This window comes from Bombus flavifrons, chromosome 16 (genome assembly GCF_040668555.2).
Source record: "Bombus flavifrons isolate JBK064 chromosome 16, iyBomFlav1_principal, whole genome shotgun sequence".
NCBI lineage: Eukaryota > Metazoa > Arthropoda > Insecta > Hymenoptera > Apidae > Bombus > Bombus flavifrons.
Window position 1 is genome coordinate 873,940 of NC_138457.1, and position 23,857 is coordinate 897,796.

At 33.4% G+C, this 23,857-nt stretch overlaps 1 protein-coding gene across 1 annotated transcript; it reads right to left on the minus strand.

Moving 5' to 3' along the window:
• Positions 1-1,331: 1,331 nt before the first annotated feature.
• Positions 1,332-10,896, minus strand: LOC138188097 (very long chain fatty acid elongase 6-like). The gene is made up of 3 exons (XM_069129577.1): positions 10,735-10,896; positions 5,942-6,345; positions 1,332-2,140 (listed from the first exon to the last, which is right to left on the minus strand). The coding sequence occupies exons 2-3, from the start codon at positions 6,265-6,267 to the stop codon at positions 1,633-1,635; spliced, it is 834 nt and encodes a 277-aa protein (XP_068985678.1). The 5' UTR covers positions 6,268-6,345; positions 10,735-10,896; the 3' UTR covers positions 1,332-1,632.
• Positions 10,897-23,857: the final 12,961 nt, after the last annotated feature.

Genomic DNA, 23,857 nt, shown 5'->3' on the forward strand with positions numbered 1-23,857 from the left:
TTGGAACTTCGGGAAAATCCCTTAACACCGTAATCTAGATTCTATTATAGGCATAATTAAACAATTGTCGTCATTCGATCCGATTGTATTTGTTCGAGATTTGTGATAATGAGCTTGGGCTCGAGGCGACAACCAGTCGCCGAACGTAACCGCGGTCACGGGATGGACGCTTTGTCTAACAAAGGTATGGAGTAATTCTATAGCTCTCCTTAAAAGAAATATTTGTAACGGCACGCGACAGTAAACATTCCAACGGTTTCTGTCCCGTGGCTCGCCACACGCAGACCCTATTCTTCGAGTAAGATGACTGCCAGATGTCGATGCGTCTTCGCAGTACATGTTCGGCTAGCCTGAGGGCCCGTTATAAATCTTAAGATTTAGTTGGCTAAAGTCCTTCAGACAGACAAACAATCTTCGTCCCAGCTACGGGAAGATAGGAGAGACCTATTTTTCAACGAACGGCGTCTTCCACTAGCAACTTTCCCTCGAGGGCGGCTAGCATCTTTTTCTAACCACCGATATGGAGATTGACCAATTAGCAGCAACGCCAATTTCCCTCACCTTCCGAACGAAGGCTATCCTCGACGAATCCAAGGATCTCGTGTCCTTAGACACACCCCATCATAGTTTTCCTGTGCAGCATCATCGTGACGAAAAGTCATTCTCTCGCGAGGTCGTATTAGCGAGTTACTTAGCGTCTGTGCGCTCGGTAGATATTCCACGTTTTAACAAAGAGTCCGACTTAGATTTTGTGAGCATGTTCATCCATCATCCCGTTGACCGCGGATTCGTTATTGAACCTAGGATCATTGTCATTAGTTTCTCGAGTATCTAATTACTACGGTTACTTGTCCAATCCTATAATAATCGTATTTGCACTAGTCAATGTCTTTTCTATTGCATTACGACACTGTGTAATCAAAACGAAGATTCGTTTCACGCCCCTAACTCTAAATTCCAACCTTCTCCGACATATATATGTATATATAGTTTCATAGTTTTATACGTACGACAATAAATATGTCAACCCTATAATTCATTATTATAAAAGTATATCAGATTTGCCGGCGAAACTGTGTTTAATATTTTTTTTTTTACTATTAAATGATTCAATATTAGATACGTTAATATTACCCGAATATTTACATATTACATTTTCAAATATTATATCGCTTCCGTTCTTGTCCCAGTAAGGTTTTGTCACGTTATCGGAAGAAGGAAACATTACAAATAAAAGAGACCGAAAAATTTCTTTGGAAATCGTTTCATAAGTAAACAGATTAGGGATATATGTGTTTCCAGGACGAGATTTATTAATTCATTCGTACTTCAGTTAACGATAATATCGTTAATATATTAAAAATTTATTCCTGATTTACTGTGCGAGATTTACTTTAATTCTATTTCTCCATTTTCATTCTTTCACAATCAATCTTTACAACTTTGCCTTCACAAAGGCTTGAGAGAACTATATTCATCAAATTATTTCTTGACGTCCATATCCATCACATGAGATTTTGATAAAGTTTTTCTTAAGACATGTCACTGAAAAGCATCCGTAAAAAAGATTCAAAAAATTTTTCACCTGCTCTACATAAACTTCAGCTTGTTATAACTTGCAGATCTATTAGGCTAATCCTTCTTTCCAATTTTTTTTATGTGTTTGTTAGATAAATAAGCCTGCTGGAAGAATCTGGCAAATAAAATGAAATAGCTGAGGTACATCAGCATAGCAAGTTTGATGTTCAAAGGCGTAACGTGACATTCAACTTGGGCACTGTGTACATAGTAGTAAGCTGATGCAGTTAAAATGCAACCCACAACCATTTGTGATAGCTGTAGCGTAGTAACAAACATGGCGACCCATTTTGGTATATTGAACCGCATTGCTTTCAGTGCATAATAGGAGTACATCCAGGCATGAACGAAAGAGTTTACCAAGCCAAACCACTTGCCATTTCCTGTGGCCTCTGCATAAGAGAACCAGGTATAGAGAAGGACTGTTACGTGATGGTACCAATGTAGAAAAATCAACGGTTGCTTTCGTAACACAATGAAGGCTGTGTCGCCAAATTCTACTAGCTTCGATAGGGCAAATGTCCACGACCAAAAACCGAAAACTGGATCTTGAGTAAGATGGCTGGAAAGAATATAATTACATTTCTATTATGATATAATATTTTGGAAATATTGTTATATGTTATGAACATGATATATAAATTGAAGTTATATAGTATGTTTCTTAATATCTGTCTGATGTTGCGTATTCTTCATATTACAAACAATTTACTTTTATGTTGGAAGTGGCTGAATTTATTTCAAGTACAGTACAATAATAACAAATGCAGTTATTTTTGTTATATAATAATATCAAAAATAAAAATTCCCATTTATCCATATTTTATACATTTCTTTGAAGTTTCTCAATTTTCCAGAGCATCGAACAACATTTTGCAATAAAAGTTAACAAAAAGACGCGAATTTCCAGTATTAAAGAATATTTACAGATAAAATTAAATTACAGATTAAAACTGTTTAGCTGAATTCCTTGCTTGAAGACAACTGCTACGTTTAAACTATCTTTCTAAACGTAATAATTTCTGGGATATTCCGTAAAATATGTTTTCAATCTCAATTTTGCAGGATATTTTTGCTCCTTCGACATGGATTTTCCCGTGTAAAGATAATATGTGTCAAATATATTACGAATCCCCTGTTAGATACGTATGCTATCGCAAGGCGGATTGAGCATGTACAGATACTTTTAGCATAAAATTAAATTCTGTATGCATTTACATTTAAAAAGTTTCGGGCTAATATTATTAGAAAAAAAAAACAGTTTTTAATGTAAATGAAGTTTTATTATCTATTATTCAACACACATCCCTTCCTTGTCACATATTTCTGAATTGCTTCTACAGTATCCAAACTCTACCCTTTCCGTGGCATCATCAATGGAAACGGGAAAATAATCCCAGGCAGCCCATCAAACAACTGAAGGGCATTCTAGATGTGCGACCGATGAAAATGAGGGTCACAAAGTCAAAAGCGTAAATAATGTCGATCGCATTTTTTTATTCAAGAGGATTGATTCACTGTGAATTTGTACCCCCCCCCCCTCCCTCGCCTCAGCCAGACTACAACTAGATCATTTTACATTAAAGTACTTGATCACCTTTAGGAAAGAAAGAGAAAGAAAAAAAGTCAGGCGAAACATATATCAATTACGAGAATGGTTTTTCCTGTACCACACATTTTTGCTTGAAAATCGATCATGGCAAAGCTGAAGGTGATACTGAAAGGACAGCATTTTGGCGATATAGAATCATTTCAGACGAATGTGACAGTTACTCTGAATATAATTTCAAAAAGACACTACATATATGCCTTCCAACCTTTCGGTTGAATGACCGATCTGAAATGTATATAGAGAGGGAAGGAATATACGTTAAGTAATAATAAAATTTCATTTATCTTAAAAGTTGTAGTTTTTAATAACATTAGTTTCGTAACTTTTTGTGTGCACTGTATAAAAAGGCCTCAATCAATTTTTTTGTTCAGGGTGAGTCAAAATTATCTGTTAGGATCACCACACCGTGATTCTACATTCTCGGTTTAATGGTAGTTGACGTAAAAAAGTTACCGCAGTTTTGATCTTCATTTTGATCACAGACAAGTCGAGGTCAAAAGTCAATTTTTTTTTATTACGGAGGCTAGCCTTGCAAAAGTGCCAATGTCGCAAATCAACCGTTCTCTTGAAAAATGATAAAGTTCTATTGGCTACTACATTGGCCACATTATGTCTACATTTCATTCATATTACAGTTAGGGAGGAAGTAAATAACGTGATATCGAGGAAACAGGGAGTTATTATTACTTAGCACGTGAGATAGCGCATCATAAATACAACAAAGTCAACTTTATGATTTCGCATTATTCTAAAATTACTTACTGCATGAGAAAATCTCTTCATACAGCAGTTACATGACGCCGAATAAGGCACCACTTGGTGTTATTAGTATTTTGCAGTAGAACACGTATAGTACACATGAAGATCAAATATGTTTTTTTTTTTTTACAAAATTAAATTTCCTTATACGTTGGTCGATATACCACGTTATTTATTATACGGAAATATTAACTTGCTCATGCCACGAAGCGATTAGTTCAAGACATATTTTAATAAATTACACTTTCCAAACTGTTACGTCGCCTAAAACATCGGCGCTGCAGCTCTCGCGACCGAGCAGCCGATGGCCTGCGTAACGTCATTTCGACCCTCAATAAACCTAAGGACCAACCATAACTGTTCTCTTTCATTGTGTACACATGTGTCTTCATTCAATCCGTTGTCCTGAAAGATTTCTTAAGGCTAAAAATATTTTCGACGCACATCTGGTTTTTAGAGAGGTCCTTGGGTTTATTAGGCGCAATTAAAAACACGGAGAAAGCGGGTACGAACCCATTAGGAAAAACCGAATAGCTATCTAATAGAACAGGCTGGGTTTTCCCATGCACAAGGTCACTCACGAACCACGTTGGTAGGAGGCTTCCTACTCATCACTTCTCCTACGACTCTAGGAAGGTCAAGTCGAAGACTTCTCCTGCTACATCAGGAGGGTCAAGTCAACTTATTTCGTCAACACCGCTAGGTCAAGTCAACTTACTTCTTCTACATACTACAACGTCGAAGTCTAGCATCAAAATCTAACGTCTATCAAGTATCCTCGAGTGCTACGTCCACTAACATACGAAATTCGACTGTACGAACCTTGCTCTACTATTCATATCTATCTCATCTTCGTGCGACAAGTTGTTATCGACGATTTATATTTACTCAACAGTGTAGTTTAAGTGTTGGAAATATATATATTTTTATAATTCTGTGAATCACAGTGTTATATAAACTTAATCACCCCTATTATCCTAACGGAAATCAGGGGATCGATCAACTCGTGGTGTCGATTAGTATAATCGTAACGGAAATTTACGACTCCCGTTGACGTCTCTCCTCGCGATTGCGTCTCCCCGAGATTGGTCGAAATTACACAAACAAAGTGACAAATGTAATGTATATCTGCTGTAATGCATCGATTAATGCATAAATTTTAAAGAAACGTAAAGAAACGTAACAATAATTTTAAAGAAACGTAATTAACCTTCATGTGGCCTTTACGTGATTTCTAGCAAAATAACAATATGAAATCATACCCTCTTCTGCACCATTCATCTCTCGTTTGAAAGGCATGAAAATGCTGTAATTTTAGAATAATGTGAAACCATGAAGTTAGTTGCTACCTTAAATTCCAGTTTCCTCATTAATAAACATATTGTTAATAATGCCAGTAAGAGCAAGTAGAACAGCATCATTCTTCAAATGAACGATTAAAATGCGACTATGCTTATTTTTAAAGTTCAACGTCGTGACGAGTAAAATAGGACGCAAGCAAAAAATATTTGTCCTTTTGAGCATGAATTTCAAAGTCTAGGTTAATTTTGTGGCAACTTTCTTGCGTCAATCTTCGCCAAACCGAGAGAGTAGAATCTCGCTGTGGTGTTCATGACATACAATTATCATTGTCTTGAAGTCTGGACCCACCTACATAATTTGCTACATTTTGCGTATGTAAATACGATTAAACTCTAATAATTGCATCATTCTGGTATGAGAATTTAATAACGAAAATAAACTCAATCGAATGATGAATTAATAGATGCAAGTTACATTCTTTAAAACTTTTTTTTATAAATTCATTTCATGCATAATGCTTTGAATAAATATCCAAAATTTAATTTTTATTTGGATAATGTTTTCAAATATGAGAATTTATATTTACATAATTTATATTTCATAGATAATATTTGATTAATAAATAATTTACAAGATATTACATATTCTGTTGAAAATATTTTAAGAAGTAGAATATAAAACTGATATTACCTAGGTATACAGATGCTGTGGTAAAATCCATGATGCCTTAATACATGAAACATACCCGGCATGCTTCTAAGAAACCCAAAAATGGAGTATATTGCAAGCAGTGCACTCCACAAAATAAGCATGGCTCTCAATTCGTATTTTGGCCTATTTGACATGTAATGTTTCCCGGCAAAAATTAGGGCGACATAGATACCACAATAATAAAAACAGTTCGGAAACTGGTTCTTAAACCACATTTGAGTATCCCAGAAATCGAAGTTTTTTTCGAAGTCGAAGATATACGAGTAATTTGGTACAGTGAGCGGCGTATGACCCAGGTTGTTCATATTGGAATATTTTTTCTACTTGCTGATTATCAAAAGCTTAGGGAAGAAGATACAGTCTTCGTCTTTGTTGCCAATTTACTGAAAAGAAAGAAAAACAATTACTGACATTGCTTTTTCAAATGCAGGAAATTAAATATTTTCAAAAAAATATGCGGAAGATAATATACAATTTTAACAGAGCAAGTGATTAATTAAATGATTAAACAACAGTATCGAAATATTATTGCACGTTCGAAAAAATTCTTATAAATCACTGAGAATATATAAGTACCGAAATAATTGCAGCTAATGCGATTATAGCGCTGTGCCTTAATGTATGCATATGCATATATGTAGTATCGTGGAAAGATTATCTAAGAAAGACCCGACGAAATATATACAATGTTGCGAGAAAGCGTGTTCGACCGACAAGCCGAAAGGATCGAAAAACTTTAATGGGCCTAATGGATCATCAATATATCCTCAGTGCTTCGGTTAAATAGTTACTTGGAAGAAAGCGTAAGTGACCACGATCGCGGGCGGTTACGGAACGCATGCGTGCTGGGGCTATGAAAATACGACAAAGGATGCTTGAGGGAGAAGAACGATTAATCGTCAATTGTTAATTGAGAGTCTAGTTGCGAGGAGTTAGTTAGTTGCAAGTCGTCAGTTGAGTCGAGAAAGTTGAGTCGAGAGAGAGTTGCGTGCGAGTTGTGAATTGGTTAATTATTAGTTGCCGAGTTATTATGGGTTGTTAATTATTGTGAGTTTGGCTGTCGTAGTTATATTATATTACTGCGTTAAGTTCATATTAGATAATCATCGTTTTCTGTTTAAACCATTGTAAATAGGTTCATCTATCAATAAATTTATCATATAGGATAGAAATCATCGGAAATTCTAATTTCTAGTAATTCTGATGATCATTCTATATTATATATGTCTATATGTTTGTGTGTTTGTGCCCCTACAACTTAAACACAACTTAACCGATTGTGGTTTCAAATTCGATCTACAGTTCTCAAGAGATTCGTACCTGTCACGGAAGTGTTGTAGGTTATACAGCACATTGAGGAAAACAAAATGACAGGCGATATTTCTGATCTCCGGGAGGGAAAGTGTTCATTTTCTTTTTCATTATAACAGATTCACCCATAGGTTTTCGAAGGTATTAAGAAGGATTAAATAAAATAAATATTAAAATAAAATGATATCCGACTACGCAAAACTAAAAAAATGATAAAAAAAAGAGACAAGATATATGTGTTTCACTCACTCAGGTATATGAAGCACACATTGAAATAGGTTGAAGTAACTGACAATTTTTAATCAGATCGAATGCCCGACTACGGCATTTCTAAATGTTATTTATTTGCAAATTTGGTAACTATATCAATTACCTAAAAATATCTGAATGTCTACCTTATATTTCTGAGTAAAGCGCATGTATCCGGTTTTTTTATTTCTTTCAGTTTTGCATAGTCCGGTATCATTTTTTAAAAATGTACAGTAACTCGCGAAGGTATTTAAACGCTTTTCAAAACAGAATAATTTTTTGAAATTGGGCTAAATGATTTGAATTTTTTTTGAGAGATCAGAAGGATTACTTAACTGGAGACTTGCGAAAAAGTTATGAATAAATTGCAGTTGTTCCGAATCAGAAAAGAAATTTGTTAGAATTTTTTTATCTGGCTCTCTAGTGAAAATTAAACAACAAATTTTAAATTGAAAATTTAATCGTTTGTAGCAACATTAACCAACTTCGATGAATTTTTCGACAAATGACATAACTCTTTAGAACGTGTTGTTTAAATTCTCATTACAAGCCCAGATAAAAAATTTGTAAAAAGTGTTTTTTACTTTTTTCTCCGCAATTTTGTTCGATTACATTCTTTTTCAACATTTTTTTCTATACGTCACCCAATCAACAAACCTCTCTCAAAAAAAAAAAAAAAAAAAAAAAAATTCAGATCATTTGGTTCGTTTTTAAAAAAGTTATTCTATTTTGAAGGGTGTTCGAACACTTTCGTAAGCCACTGTGTATATTTTATTCTTATTAGTTGATTTTAGCTTGATACGTGCACTACGTTCGAGCGATATGCGATCACTACTTTTCAGTTTTGTGGATAAATTATTTCTTAATGAATTAAATCCTATCAAAAAAGCTGGAATTTCGGTCGGAAATTGGTAAAATAAATACTTGCACATTTTAGTGTTGAATTCCTCCAAAAATCCATTGTCCATTCGTCCCCTTCGACAATTTTGTTATTACCATGCACAAAGTGTTTTTCTACCCATAAAGTAAACTATTCACTAGAAAGGTTCTCCCAATCGGTAAATGTATTTGTGGCAAAACATAATTCGTTTATTATGATTTTTGTGGAGGTGGTCGAACCATTGCTTTGTGTTGGAATACGTGTATTATGGAACGATTGGAAGATGTACATTATGAAACTAAGTATCCTTATAAGTATTAATTTTTAGATAACACTTGTCTTTATGTTTCCTATTTCGACTTTTGGTATAATGTGTATTATAACATCTAAACATTAACTTTTCTCGATCAAATTTCACTTCATTCTTGCATTTAATACAATTCAAGATGTCATGAATTATTTTCCGGCAAATCAAAAAATCTACTATTTTTCATAGTCGCTACTTTATGTATATCTCAGAATTCATATAACTTCATAGCAAGGAGATCGGTGAGCAATAAAATGAGTTTGGTTTTGATACAATATCGAATTTTGTTTGAAACCAATGAGGAAAATGGAGTGGAAGAAGAATACCTGTGTTTACGTAGCCGTGGTCAAATCAAATGGTTTAACCCAAACCTAACCCTAACATGGTCTGCAAAATATGAATTACAGGGTGGTTGGTAACTGATGGTACAAGCGGAAAGGGGGTGATTCTACGCAAAAAAAAGAAGTCGAAGAAGAAATTTTTCTTTTTTTTTTTAATTTTTCCATCCAGACAACGATCTACAGTGAGATCCGTTATAACGAGACGAGAAGTGCACGCGTACCGAGCGAAAATTCAAAGTCGATTTTCTCGAAAACAAAGCCTCAAACGAAAAATTTGTATTCTATATTTTCGACTTCTTTTCAAATATTTCATTCAAATAATGGCAAAACCTTAACCCAACAATACGTACCATTAATTCAATAAAATGCTGCACATTTCTAGTTTTTAACGTATTTTCAAGATTCGAATCCCATAGTTCATAAGAAAATGATTTATACGATATAATGCAAACACATTAAATCTTTGCTATGGCAATACCGAGTGATTAATCAACGAACCATTTGTGTGAGCGAATTAGATTATTTTCAAATTTTTGTAGGATGTTAAAGATGGTCATTATTTCTGATATTGACATAATATATTATAATAAAACTTAAGAGTGAAATAATTCCAAGAAAAATGATGTACTTATTCAAGCAAATTAGAGTGCATAGTTATATCAAAATATCTTCTATTGTTGTACAACCTCGTTTCAAAATAGTCTAGCCAAATTTATATTTGGGAGTAACATTGTAATTAAATTAAAAATTGGTCGTTTCTAATTTTCAATATACTTCTGACATTTGAATCTGAGATAAGATATTTAATGAAGGAAAAAATTTAATGAGCTTCACATAGTCGGGGTCAATTAAACATGGAAATCAATTTTATCCGTGGTAGTTCTGAATAACTAACTAATAAACTATTTTTATATACGCAGATGAATTCATCGGGTCACTTTGAGATTCTATTACTTTATAGGATCGTAAAAAAGGTTGGTAAAAATGTTGCATCTTGAATGAAAAATTAAGCAAGAAACTAATTTGATATTTCATATATAAAAACGATTAATAAATATTTAGTCTCTTTCCTTCCCTTTCTTCATCGTTCAATAGCAAATATTTTGTCATAAATCTTGAAGTTTTCAAAGAGATGTCATGCGATGATGACAAAACACCGTTTATTAATTAAATTTTAAACCTGATTGTCCGAACCGCACCGTCCCTTCCTCTATAGTAAAAGACTCACAACTGAAAATTGAACAGTTGAGAGCGTGATTCAAGGGAGGGCGGTAATCTTAAAACCTTTAACACACAAAGAAATCGATTTGGTTTCCAAACATTATAATACAAAGTTCGAAGATTTCGCTGCAGCATAAGTTATCGACGAGTAAAGATAAAATTTACGCAAACGTAATAATACACAATTTAGACAATACGAAGTTCTTATGATTATTGTAGATATAGTCCTACATTTACCATAATCGACTAACCAATTCGTCAATTATCCTTTTCACTTCCGGTACTAATTTAGTTATAAATGATTCTAGAATCCGAGAGCTTGGATCGAGTAATGTTAATACATTTATTAATAATTTGGGAGAATGTTGGCCCGAACTTTTCCATCTCATATTTACTTTGAAAAAAAATTCTGAATCGTTAATTTTCTTGTCAAGAAATAAAATACTTGAATGTTACTACTTACAGTTGAACGCGATTTTACTTCTTCGAAACGATGAAACACTTCGGAGCCCAGTTTTTATTTCTACGGAAATATTTTTCGGATCCAAGTACCTCTGCACTTCCTCTTCGTACGTGTGTAACTCAGCAATGAGAAATGGTATACTTGGATAATGAACATTTGTAACTGACGTAGAGCGTCTAACATCCCACTCCTGACACTATATTATTACGTATGGATAGAATAGAATTAATGTAGACACATGTACCTTGGATTGAGCTATTTTTACCGATTTAACTTACATTTATGCAATACATACGATTTCAGATAATGACGCACATTGAAGGTTGTATCGCAACTTTTTTTTTAAATAAGTATCGATTGAGAGCAAAGTGTGAGGGGTCAGAATTTCGACCTTAAATAAAAGTTAAGGTGCCGAATACTTCTATCGTGGTCGGTCTGTCAACTATCCCCTTCACTTCAAGTATTAAGTTATTTGAAGAATTGAGAACACATCCGAAAAATTTAATACGATTTATCTTTAAGTTGCATCGCAACAAAAGCATACGTTGTTATTTATTTATTTATTTGCATGTTTAAATATTGGTTAAATATAGATTTATAGACTTGAATAGAGATCTCTATCACACGTGTAATTAAATTCCTAGCTTAGTCGACGCATTTTCATACCATTTATTCTCCTCAGTTCCTACAATTGCAAACTTTCATATCATCTTTGGCAAATGATAGCAAATATTTCGGTTCGCAATCACCAAAGCATGAGAAACAACATTTTCTAATTTCTTAATTTGTTGTGGTGGAATTGCTTCGATAAAAGTGACATTTGAAAAGGTTTGGATGTACACAGATAATACATGATCGTTCGAACAGCAGCTTGTTTCTGGTTTACTTGCGCTCAATGTTACACACTTTGGAGAAAAAGTAAGAAATAAAAGGAGGAAGAAAGAAAGACACGAACAAACTGAGGAGAGATATAAATAATAGTCAACAATTCCTAGAGTGATTTCTAAAGTGGGCTTCCCTCAATAGAGTAGATGCGTACTTAATATGATAAATATTTTGCCTAGGAAGAATCGCTCGCCAGGGCGGAGTTTCTAACTTAGACTATACAAAGCTACGTGATTTGACATTTTTATAAAAATATATACATATTTACTTTGCTGTGAAAGATTAAAAATCTTGATTTGTAATGTTTAGATTAGATTTTTGGAAAACATCCGTAATTTTCCTGTCGTAAAGTCAAACACCTTGATGTCAATACATACAATTCAGCGCCATTCTTTTCCTTCAAAAATTAATACCAGATCACCAATTTGGATTCAGAAACAAACACTCCACCATAGAGCAAATGCACAGGCTCATTAACGAAATAATACTAGCATTACAAAACAAACAATACTGTACAGCCCTCTTTATCGACATAGAGAAAGCATTTGACAAAATAAACCACTACAAATAATCCTACTACAAAAAATCAGGAAACAATTCCCGGAGCAAATATACCAATTAATAAAATCTTATTTAAGCAGCAGAACCTCCGTAATAAAAATCAAGGATACATACTCTGAAGTTAAAGACATCAAGGCAGGGGTTCCACAAGGAAGCGTCTTAGGACCAATACTATACACACTATACACGGCCAACATACCAACAACTACCAATAGCAAAATACTGACATTCGCGGACGACACAGCTGTGCTAGACAGACACACTAACCCAGAAACAGCAGTGAAATTACTATAAGAACATATCACAAAAATAGAAAAGTGGCTACAAGTTAAACAAATTAAAGCAAACCCCAGTAAATGCAACCATATTACATTCACACTGCGAAAACAGACACCACCAAACATCTTTCTTAACGGCACGCACATAATACAAACAAGGCAAGTCAAATACCTAGGACTCCACATAGATACACAACTCACATGGAAACAGCATATCAAATCAATAACAGACAAAATACAGACAGCAAGCAGACAAATGCATTGGCTAACAAGTCGAAAATCCAAATTAAGCATAGAAAATAAATTAAAATTATACAAAACGATCGTAAAACCAATCTGAACGTACGGAATATCACTATGGGGGACAACGGCAATGAGCCATATAAACAAAGTAGAGACAATACAAACTAAAATTCTTACAACGATAGTAAACGCCCCATGGTACGTTAGAAACGAGGACATACGGAAGGATCTGGGAATACCAACGGTCAAAATTAGCAGATACGCAGAAAAATACAAAGAAAGAATAGGTACACCTCAAGCATGGAAAGAAGACTGAAAAGGAAACACCCAGCAGACCTCACAAGGGACACAACCTAACAAACACGAAGATAGTATCCCGCTGGGGGTAGTCACCCACATGATAATCAAACGGTTAAAAAATTCTACCAAATGTCCAAATTGGACAAATTGTGAATGAAAAGAATTAAATAAAAAAAAAAAGAAAATTCTTTTCTCTCAAGACATCATGTGTGAAATTTCAACCTATCATATAGGATGCTTTTGAAATAGCTGTCTAAGATTAGTGTCATGTTCTATCATTTCTGAGGATGAAAAAGTGTCAAATAGGCCGGAAAACTTCTTACAGAAATAAAAATATATTTTTCTTTTTTTTTTTGTGACAGGCTATTTTAAGAATGCTTAAAACTTATTTAAAGAAATTGTTATAAGTGAATTCCTTTGCAACATACAGGCACTTGTTCATACACGAAGTGAAATCTGTCCATACGATATTACAATAAGCTATCTTGCTATCTATATTAATTATCAAACGTTTCTTTCTTATCGAAAGAATCTTTACGGGTTGCTAATCAGTCACGGGTGACCACTAGATTGAAGAAAGCGTAAAAAGATTTCTTTATTTCAGAGATGACAAAATCAAATGCAATTTCTATATTCAATAAATGACATTGCAATAGTTACTGCAATTGTTTGTTATATTATTTTATTTCTTATTCTCTACTCTCGGACAAAATTAGCATTTACACTATCCTGATGCCGATGTAGATGATAATGGTGTGGTGTATTCAGCACTTGCGACAATCACTTCTAAAATTGTTTGCTATAATTTACATTACAAATTTGCCTTTTATAATCGTTCTTCTAAAAACGGTTTTATTAAGGAAAATTCTAATATATCTTCTTGATCGTCATTTACACTATATTCATCGTCACTTACTTCGTTCATTCCTAACATCTTATTTTTTTCTAAATTTTCTCTATTTAGATTCTCCATATTGCCAAAGCATCTCTGATAAGCAAAAGTAAAAATAAAAAATAAAAGTAACAAAAATAATAAATGCATTTTCTTATCTCCTAAATGTACTTCTACGGTACTTCAACTCAAAGTTTCAAAAATGTATTAAAACTTAGTTATGCCTAAGCTTTAGAAAAGTTTACACATAAAGCATTATAAATCAAATATCACGACAAGCTAAATGGTTATGTAACCATTACATTATATAGATGGTTGCGTATACAAGGTGAATCTACTAACTTGGTCAAACATAACTCTGTTTCTATAGCAGGTAAGAACCAATTGTATAGGGAAATTTTGCACTGTTTATCAATCTCTATTATTGTGCAGTACAATTTTTTTCAGAAGTTCATCGATGCAGTTGCAAAGTACAATTACACCTCCCTTTTAAACGGGATCCTAAAACTTTTTTGCATCGATTGACTCCTTGTGTTATTCTAAACAAAAAAATATTAACATGCAATTTCAAAAATATTAATATTTCGTGAGATATTTGAGAAATTAAAGTTCTTCTGGCTATAAAGATAGCCCAAGTCGTATATAGCAACGATACATATAAAAACATAAACTCAAGTATGGCTGCAAAATCGTGCCCATATCAGAAACCTTGCTTAAACTAATTGCTAACAATTTAACAACTATGATAAAGATTGATAAGTAATGAAAAATTTTTCTTTATTACTTCAGTCATTTCGATATTGACTTTAGGAACCCCACGGTAAAAAAGAGATTATTTTGTAGCTAAAATTTCAAGGGATATGTTCGCATATTGTTAAAAAAACATCTATCTAAAAAATTGATAAAATAACAATTTGTTTATGTTTTCAGCTCAAAATTAGTCTTTCAATTTTAAAGAAAAATTATTGAAACATGTAAAACCCTAATTAAAATCTATAGAAGAAGTGAACTCAATTTGATAAGTAGTTTTTGGAATAACAATTCATACGTAGTTGCAGTTATGACTCGTTTTCGAGGAATAATAAGTCTGACAGAATAATATGTAACAAGATTCTGTTTTCGCAGTGTGTATAGTTATCTACTGTTCGAGTCTGTCTGTTTAAACAAAACAGTTCGTACGCCGTATAGGCTTTCAGTGTATTGTTAGAGTGAAGGTTTTATTGATGAAATAACTGAAGTGACTTAGGATTCGAATCTGAGATAACGTTGAACCTTATACGTCGTGTCCATCAATAAGATGCTCATGCGATCTGATTAATCTTCTATCTGATTAATTCCGTAAAGTATTGTTCATTTGTTTTCCTATTAGTAATACCTTGTCTATGAAACATGATTTTTAACAAAAACTGTTTTAGAAAAATAGATGAAATCAGCTCCATACATTCAGATTATATACAAAAGAGCTACTATAAAAAAAAAAAGAAAGTAAATAAGAAGTATTGGGCTCGCCCAATTAATAGTATCCAAGAAAAAAGGGATAATCATTCCAAATACTATCTGAACAATGCGATTTTAGTAAATTCTTTATTGTCAAATTATTACTCTACATACTGAATAATCTTATGCGGTACTGTGATGAGTAGATTGCGGAAATTTGATGATACAAACATTCACACAATTCATAGAGTATGCAAAAGTACAGAAAATAACCAAAGTAAAGTATTTATTCCAATATTTGTTAGATGAAACCAATTTTTACTTAAATTCCATTTCTCTAATTATGTTCGAAAAATATAAAAATGCATAAAAATCCGCAATCTAGCAACTACTAATAACTAGTGAATACTAGTGCATTTTTTCTATGTTTTTTCAATTATTTGGATATTTGGTAAAAATATCATCGACGGCTGACCAACCAAGAATGCCGAAGACCATTATCGCGATACTGTATTTTATAACAATCGCAGTCTGAACGTTTCCATAGATGAAAATGACCAATCGATGTCTATGATACTCTTATTGCGATATATATCGCCACATGAAGCAACTCTAAAACATGTATGAATTACAAGAAATAAAACAGACAACAAGGACGTATTATCGTAGCTACTATACAATAATTCTGCATAGTTACAGAATTATGGTGAAAATATTTTCAATAATTAGCTATATTACGTCTATCATGCTTAATTTAAAAGAAGGAAGTTGACATCTGCAAGCTTCAAAAGAAACGATTTACTAATGAAGACTTATAACAACTAATGTTTATCCCGTTACAGGTGGAAAAATTGCAACATAGGGTGTAATAATAGATAATTATAATATATTTTTGGTGATTCAGAACAGCAATGTTACGGATTAAGTCAATAACGATGGTCTTGATCTAAATAATTTATTACGACTAGAATTAACCGAAGCACTAGGACCGATATTCTGTACTACTAGAACCGATAAACTGAGCGAGTAGATGTCTACTTTCGCAATTGATATAAATAGTGGGGTACTGACGTATTTATTGTTAATGTATTACGTTAATCAGTATACGTGACTTTGTCTCCGGATACGGTGACCTTATTTCTTTTCTAGTGAATACGCATATAGATCTCCATGTATAGGTTGCATATAATATTTCATTTATTACAACGAAAAGCATGCTATGTATGGTCTTATATTAGGGAAGAGACCCTGCAAAGCTTAAAGTTTCGAGTTTCGAGTTTCGAGAATTCAAAACTCTCAAACCCTAAATAAGAAAAAGTATAAAATAAATAAATCGTTCGCAGTGTGAACAGAAGATTTACCCCTTCTGCTCGCTACTAACATCTTTAAGTTCTGGAATGATAATGCAAAGTATCCAAATTTTTAAAATGTATCGAAAAAATGGTATTCTTTGAAACACTTTTCAAATGTTAGTGTTCTTGAACGAGAATACGTATTCGATATATTTGTATACTGTTATGTTTTTGTCTGTGTTTTGTTTAATAAAGATTTGTGCAAAAATATCGACCTCAGTTCTTAAAGCAAAATAATCTTCTTAGAAAACAAAATCAGCATTTCAAATTTTAAATTTCGTAAGTTTCGTAAGTTTCGTAAGTTTCGAGAATTGAAAACATAGGTTCTAACCCACCTCTAGTTTATATCATAATTCCATTGGATGATTAACATTTCCTTCATACTTACATACATATATCATTGAAATATTAACATACATTAGCATTATTCATGCAGAAGTGCCTTTCAAAGTACGACATTAAGCGACATTGATACCATTGATGTTATGTAACATAAGAAACGCTTTCTTCTCACCTGTAATATTCATTACGCGATTCTCATAGTGTCTCGTCCCAAACACTATTCGGAACATCATTTCGGAAAAGAACTGTAATATCATATTAAATTTTTGAAACACCCATTTTCCAGATTTCGTGATAAATGTATTAAGTTAGCTAACAATCAATTTATCATTTTAGTTCAGATTAATGAAATTTTCTGAGCAACTTTCAAGCAACTTGATATCACATTACTTTTGTAAATTTACTACATATTTACGTAATACAACCACTTATTTGCCAAATCGGTTAACTCTACGAAAGTAGAAGTAGAGAAAATTGATGAAACTATATAAGATAAAAAGTATATCCACTTCGATATGCACTACGATCAACAGGTGTCATAATAATCAAAGTTCAAGAATCAATTGCATAATTAATCTAGATATAGCGAATATGTATTTACACGGATAGACGGATACGGCAACACCGATTGATACCGCTACTTCACTGTCCTAAAAATAAGTAAAGTAGCCGTCCCGTCGAAACATTTGTAGTTTTTCTGCCCAACTGTTATGACTTCGCTATATCCATACTATTCTTTGGTATAAATATAATTATTTATGTGATACACTTTTCCCGACAAGAAATTCATCTCTTTTTTTTATCACTTTGATTTAGAATTTACCGATATTTATCATATACGAAAAAGTATTCAGCCAATAATCATATCGTGCTGATAACGCAAATAACTAGGCTATCGTTATAGTAAACGCAAATTCACGCAATGACGCCAACCATGCGCGAAATTATCTTCAGAAAAAAGTGTCCATCCTTGTAAGGTCCAAATATTAAGGTAGCTACTATGAAATGTGACGATTAATTGAAATGATGAAAAGGCGAGTAACGAATCAGTATTCTATATTCGTGTAAAATTAATCTAATATATGTACGTGCATGCAGCTGTTTAGGGTGGCCTACTTTCGTTCGTGTAAAGTGGTTTACTCGTGTTTCATCTTATTTTAGCTTCAAGAATCAGCTCTCAAAAACTTTTTACATCTGTAGCCAAACAACCTGTATAGCATTAATAAAACTGTAACACTCTGTCCTAAGAGAATGGTTGAGTTACGATCTATAGTTCCTTTAAAACTTTTGTTCCCTGTGATACTACAATATGCGATAGAAAAATTTGATCTTGAATTTCAAGGTGCAAACAAATTTTCCACGGACTTGTTTTTACAAATCGCCACCGGTCCAATGATGGTATTGCATTATAATGCAACTTACTAACACTTACTTTTTTTCTATCCTTTACATATAAGAAAAATTATTCAAACTATTTGCAAGAATTGCAATGGTGTAATAAATTATAATAATTATATTATTAATTATATTATTATTATTTATTTATTGGCTGCAACCTTTTAACATGAATTCTACTTAAAAATTTGATTAAAATAAAGATCGGAAAATTTAATAGATATATACAAGAATAGAGATTAATTTCACTATACGAAATTGATGTATTATTCTTCTTAATAATCCTTAAAAATTTTTATAATTTTCTAATGACTTCAAAGTATTTGTAGCGCGACAATACCCCTCAAAAGTAAGATACGCGAAACTCGAAAGCCATATTCTTCGTACATATTTTAGATTCTCCCTTTAGAAAGAAATTTCTTGACTACTCGTACATTCTACGCGGACATAGTAACGAACAATTCAGAAATGGACAGAACAGCAGTTTTACATTATAATATGCCACATTTTGTATGCCGTAATTAGCGATATTAAATATTTCAAAATTCTTATAATAGAATTTCTTTTTGCAAAAAGGTTTTTTTTGACATTATATTACAATTACTATTACTATTACATTTTTAACAACTTTTTAAGAACGGTCCTTCTGTGATTAATAAAAAAGTCAGTACGCAGCGACTTATTATAGACATTATATGTTAAAACTATTAGATTTGAAGATGAGTATTTCTATTTCAGTAGGGCTAGATTGTTTAAAAATTGTTTAAAAATTGAATCATGTATAAACAATATATCAAATAACGTATCGTCGATATTTCAAAGGAATTTTAAGCAAATCAACCTACACTGCAAATATCTTTACTTCATGCTTTAACACTTACGGATGTGGATGTATATGCAGGAATAATCAAACAAATGAATTCTTACGTACGTGATTACGTAATACTTGATTAATTGAGTCCTGGCTTTTGCTCGTGTTTGCGTAAGCTGCTGTAATCGTTATTAGTAGAAATCATTAGAGATTACATTATAAATTCATTGAAGTAAATCATAATTTGTTGGCTTCATTTTCTTAAATTTTAATGGCTTGTTTCTTGCTTATCCTCTGATAGAATGTTTTATGACGAATACAATGATCTACAGTACATACACAAAGAAAAAACATTTCCACTAACATTTGTTAAGGATTTATAAATAACGGAATATAAACTTTAATATTGTCACGTCTCGCGCTCCACACGAGCCGTAACATGACATAGAAAGGAACACATCATGACTCGCAAATAGCGTAAGCTACAACTTTAGACAAATGGAATTAAAAACAGAAAACTTAAGAGAAATAAAAGATACGGCGCGTACAAACACTTTAATACCACAATAAAACAACAAACGTATAAACACACAATTATAATATTGTTAAAACCTGACCGAAGAATATCGAAATCGGAACAAAAAGCAATGAGACGTCCCCTGGCACGCTCCGCCTAGCGCACGCTCTCCCCACCTAGTAACTGTCACGCGCCAAAGAATCAAAGATCGGCATCAGCAAAAGGTAACATCAGGTCAAGGAAAGTACGACTCATCATTGGCGGAAATTAAAATGCTAAAAGAAATGCAATAGCAAGGACTTTAAAAAGGGAAAGTTCCAAAACAGTTGTCACGTGACAAATATTCCCTAATATTTTTTAGTATAAATAAGCGTAGCCACTTAAAGTTTTCAGTCAGAGTTCAAAATCAAGTTTAGTTCCAAGTTAAAGTTAAGAAAAGTTAGAGTTAGTTATCAAGTTGTCAAGCAGTTCAAGAGTTCCAGTTGTCAAGAAGTAGTTATCAAGCAGTTCAAGAAGTCAAGAATTAACAGTCGAGAGTTTGTAGTTTTAAGTTTTAAATTTTATTGAGTTCTTCTAAGTTGAGAGTTTTCAGATATCAGTCAGTCAGTAGTCTTCGCGAAGCGAAGAATTGTTTTGCCTAGTTTTTGAGTAACATCAAGAAGTAAAACCGGACACTTGTTATTTATAAACGAATTATATAGTCAGTCTTCAAACAATTGTACTAACTTATTACAATATTCTAAGAGTGCGATCGATTATACCTATACACATAAACAAGATGAGAATCTAAACATTGTAACATTCTCTTTTTCAATTTCGAACCTGTACCATATGTACTACTCGAATAAAATTATTCAACAATCAAGAAGACATTGAAAAGACTTTAATCCTTCCCTTGCTAGTACTCGTGCACATAGCGGGTGAGCCGAAACGTGGAATCTACTTACTTGATACGTTAGTCAACGCTACTCATACGGTTATGAATTAGAATATCAAAGACACAACAATTTGGAAATTAAAGATACTGTCGCGCTTTAAAAAGATGCGACGAGTTTTGAATCCATTCAGTTGCCACAAAAGTATTGGGAGCACGACCTTTTGGGATATTCAGAATAGTGCCGCGCTTTAGAAAGGCGCGATAAGTTCCTGAACCTATTCCATTCAGTCATTCGCCTCGTTTCGAATAATACTAATCGAAATAGTTGATAACTATTTCTGGTGGCGGCAGTTACCGTTTTGATTCGAGAAATCTAAGATTCGATATCTAGAGTAACAGATAACGGTTACGAACACCGAAGATCAAGACCAGATTGTAACAATATAAATTTTATTATAAAGCACCCATTACTATAATAAATAGATATTATATGCATTATATAAATTCAAAAATTAAATATCGATATATACATATATGTAGGTAGCAGAGTTTGTAAAGTCGCGGCGTGACTTTATATTTGCTGGTCCGTATCATCTGTTTGTAGTGCAGAAGATAAGATAGGTGTAGATGTAGTAGGTGTAGACATTAGGTAATAAGGATGATTGAAAATGATTTTGAAGATTTCCCAGTTGTAGAATGTCCAGGAAATTCAGAGATACCGAAAAATTGATTCCTTTTATCAAAAAAACAGGTTCAGGGCATAGAAATACACAACGAGAAGAAAGCATATAAAGCTTTTTCAAAAAATGAATTCACTCATACAGTAGTAAACAAGAAGATGAGATACATGCATAGAGAATAGGATCAACATGGCACCCAGCTAAATGTACCGACAGAAATGTTTATCTAACGTTTGGTTGAATATCAATGGCATCGTGAGAGGAAAAATATTCAACATAGACCAATTTGAATACCTTATAAAGTGTATTTTAAGATTGGTTTTCTACATCTGTGATTTTGTGCATTTCTGATAAGTTTTGCCTGTTCCGCCAGAAAAGGACGTAGCATTCGTACTCAGGACCTCAAAATGAATCGTATGATGCACTTTATGTACAGAAAACTTTTTGAATCACTTTTCTTTTATCTGTAACTATCCGTCGGGCATAGTTTTCGAGATATTCGCAAAAAGCTATTGATATCGTTACAGTGAATTCTGCTTATATTGTGCTCTAATAATAGCGTACGCGTCGGTATTGGTTACCAGTAGCCTTGTGGCGGACAGGTATAATGACATAACTAAAATTTAATTCTTATCTTTTGTTTATAAGCACATATATATAAATGAGACATAGGCAAACTTGGGTAAAGCACAACGTATATGAGTTTGAGTTTGCTGTTAGTTTTTTTAATTTTGTCACTACGAGGCGACCAGCAACGCTTGCGTAAAATAATACCAATTATTTACTCGCTTATTATTTTTATAATTAATATATTTTTCATTAAAACATAATTAGTACAATTAAGTTGTTGTTGATTCATAAAAAGCATCCTCGTTTGTTGCATAAACAGAAGAAAAGTAATTGTTCACGATGAGATCATTCTATCCAACTGCTAGCAACTAATACAGGCGTAAAACCTGCCACAAATGCACAATCATAAGCAGCAACGATATATACTGTTTTTTGCGAGTGTCTTGAAAATATGGTTGACCAACCAATCATTGTGTCAATTATTATGGGTCACCGGACCATTTAGCATGGACCAAATCGAAAAAGCGTCAGACTCAAACCCAATACATTTATGATATTCATCTTTTATTGAGTTATAGCAGACATCTTTTACAGTCTCGTATATGGAGTTCCGCATAGAGGTTTAAGTTCGCCCAATTCTCGTTTCTATATACTATGAACAAAAGATAGGCGGTTGGTAATCTATGCAAACGCGTAGGCTGTTACATTGATCTCACTAGCTGAATGAAAACATTTATAAAAAATCCTTTCTGTTACGTCGCCTAAAACATCGGCGCTGCAGCTCTCGCGACCGGGCAGCCGACGGCCTGCGTAACGTCATTTCGACCCTCAATAAACCTAAGGACCCACCATAACTTGTCTGTTTCTTTGTATTGTGTCAACATGGGTCTTCAGTCAATCCGTTGTCTGGAAAGATTTCTTAAGGCTAAAAATATTTTCGACGCACATCTGGTTTTTAGAGAGGTCCTTGGGTTTATTAGGCGCAATTAAAAACACGGAGAAAGCGGGTACGCACCCATTAGGAAAAACCGAATAGCTATCTATTAAAACAGGCTGGGTTTTCCCATGTACAAGGTCATTCATGAACCACGTCGGTAGGAGGCTTCCGACTCATTCCTTCAAGTATCAGCATGGGTCACAACCAATCGACATCGCGGATCGTTGCCCTCACTTTTCCTGGCGAATAGCATGAATAACGAATCCGCGTTCTTCATGCAAAGGGCACACCCACACCGAGCTTTCTTCCGTGCTAGCCTAAGGGCGACAAGTAGTAAGAAAAACAACGTCGAAGTCTAGCATCTAACTCTCCCGTCTACCAACATACGAAATTCGATTGTAAGAGCCTTGCTCCCCTATTCATCTCTATCTCATCTTCGTACGACAAGTTGTTATCGACGATTTATATCTACTCAACAGTGTAGTTTAAGTGTTGGAAATATATATTTTATAATTCTGTGAATCACAGTGTTATATAAACTTAATCACCCCTATTATCCTAACGGAAATTAGGGGATCGATCAACTCGTGGTGTCGATTAGTATAATCGTAACGGGAATTTACGACTCCCGTTGACGTCTCTCCTCGCGACTGCGTCTCCCCGCGATTGGTCGAAACTACACTTTCTTTCCATTAAATGGTAGAAACCGAAATAACTATATAATTTTTCAAAAAGAGATAAGTATTGACTTCAAAATGGCAAAATCTAGTAAAGTTTTGTGGCGGTATAGATATAAGTAATTACATTACATGTCTTTATATTCAATAAATGAGTGTAATAATTACAATTTTAAACTTACAATTGACATCGATGTTTATGTGAACGAGGATTGGATCACGGTCGAAATGAGCACTGGAATTAAAAATTTGAATGCATTAGAATGGGGCCAGTACGATGTTCCTACCTTTTTGGTACCGTTCTTGCTTCTTCTTTCCTTAATTTTTCTCAATTCTTCTGACATCTTATGATTTATGATTAAATAATAA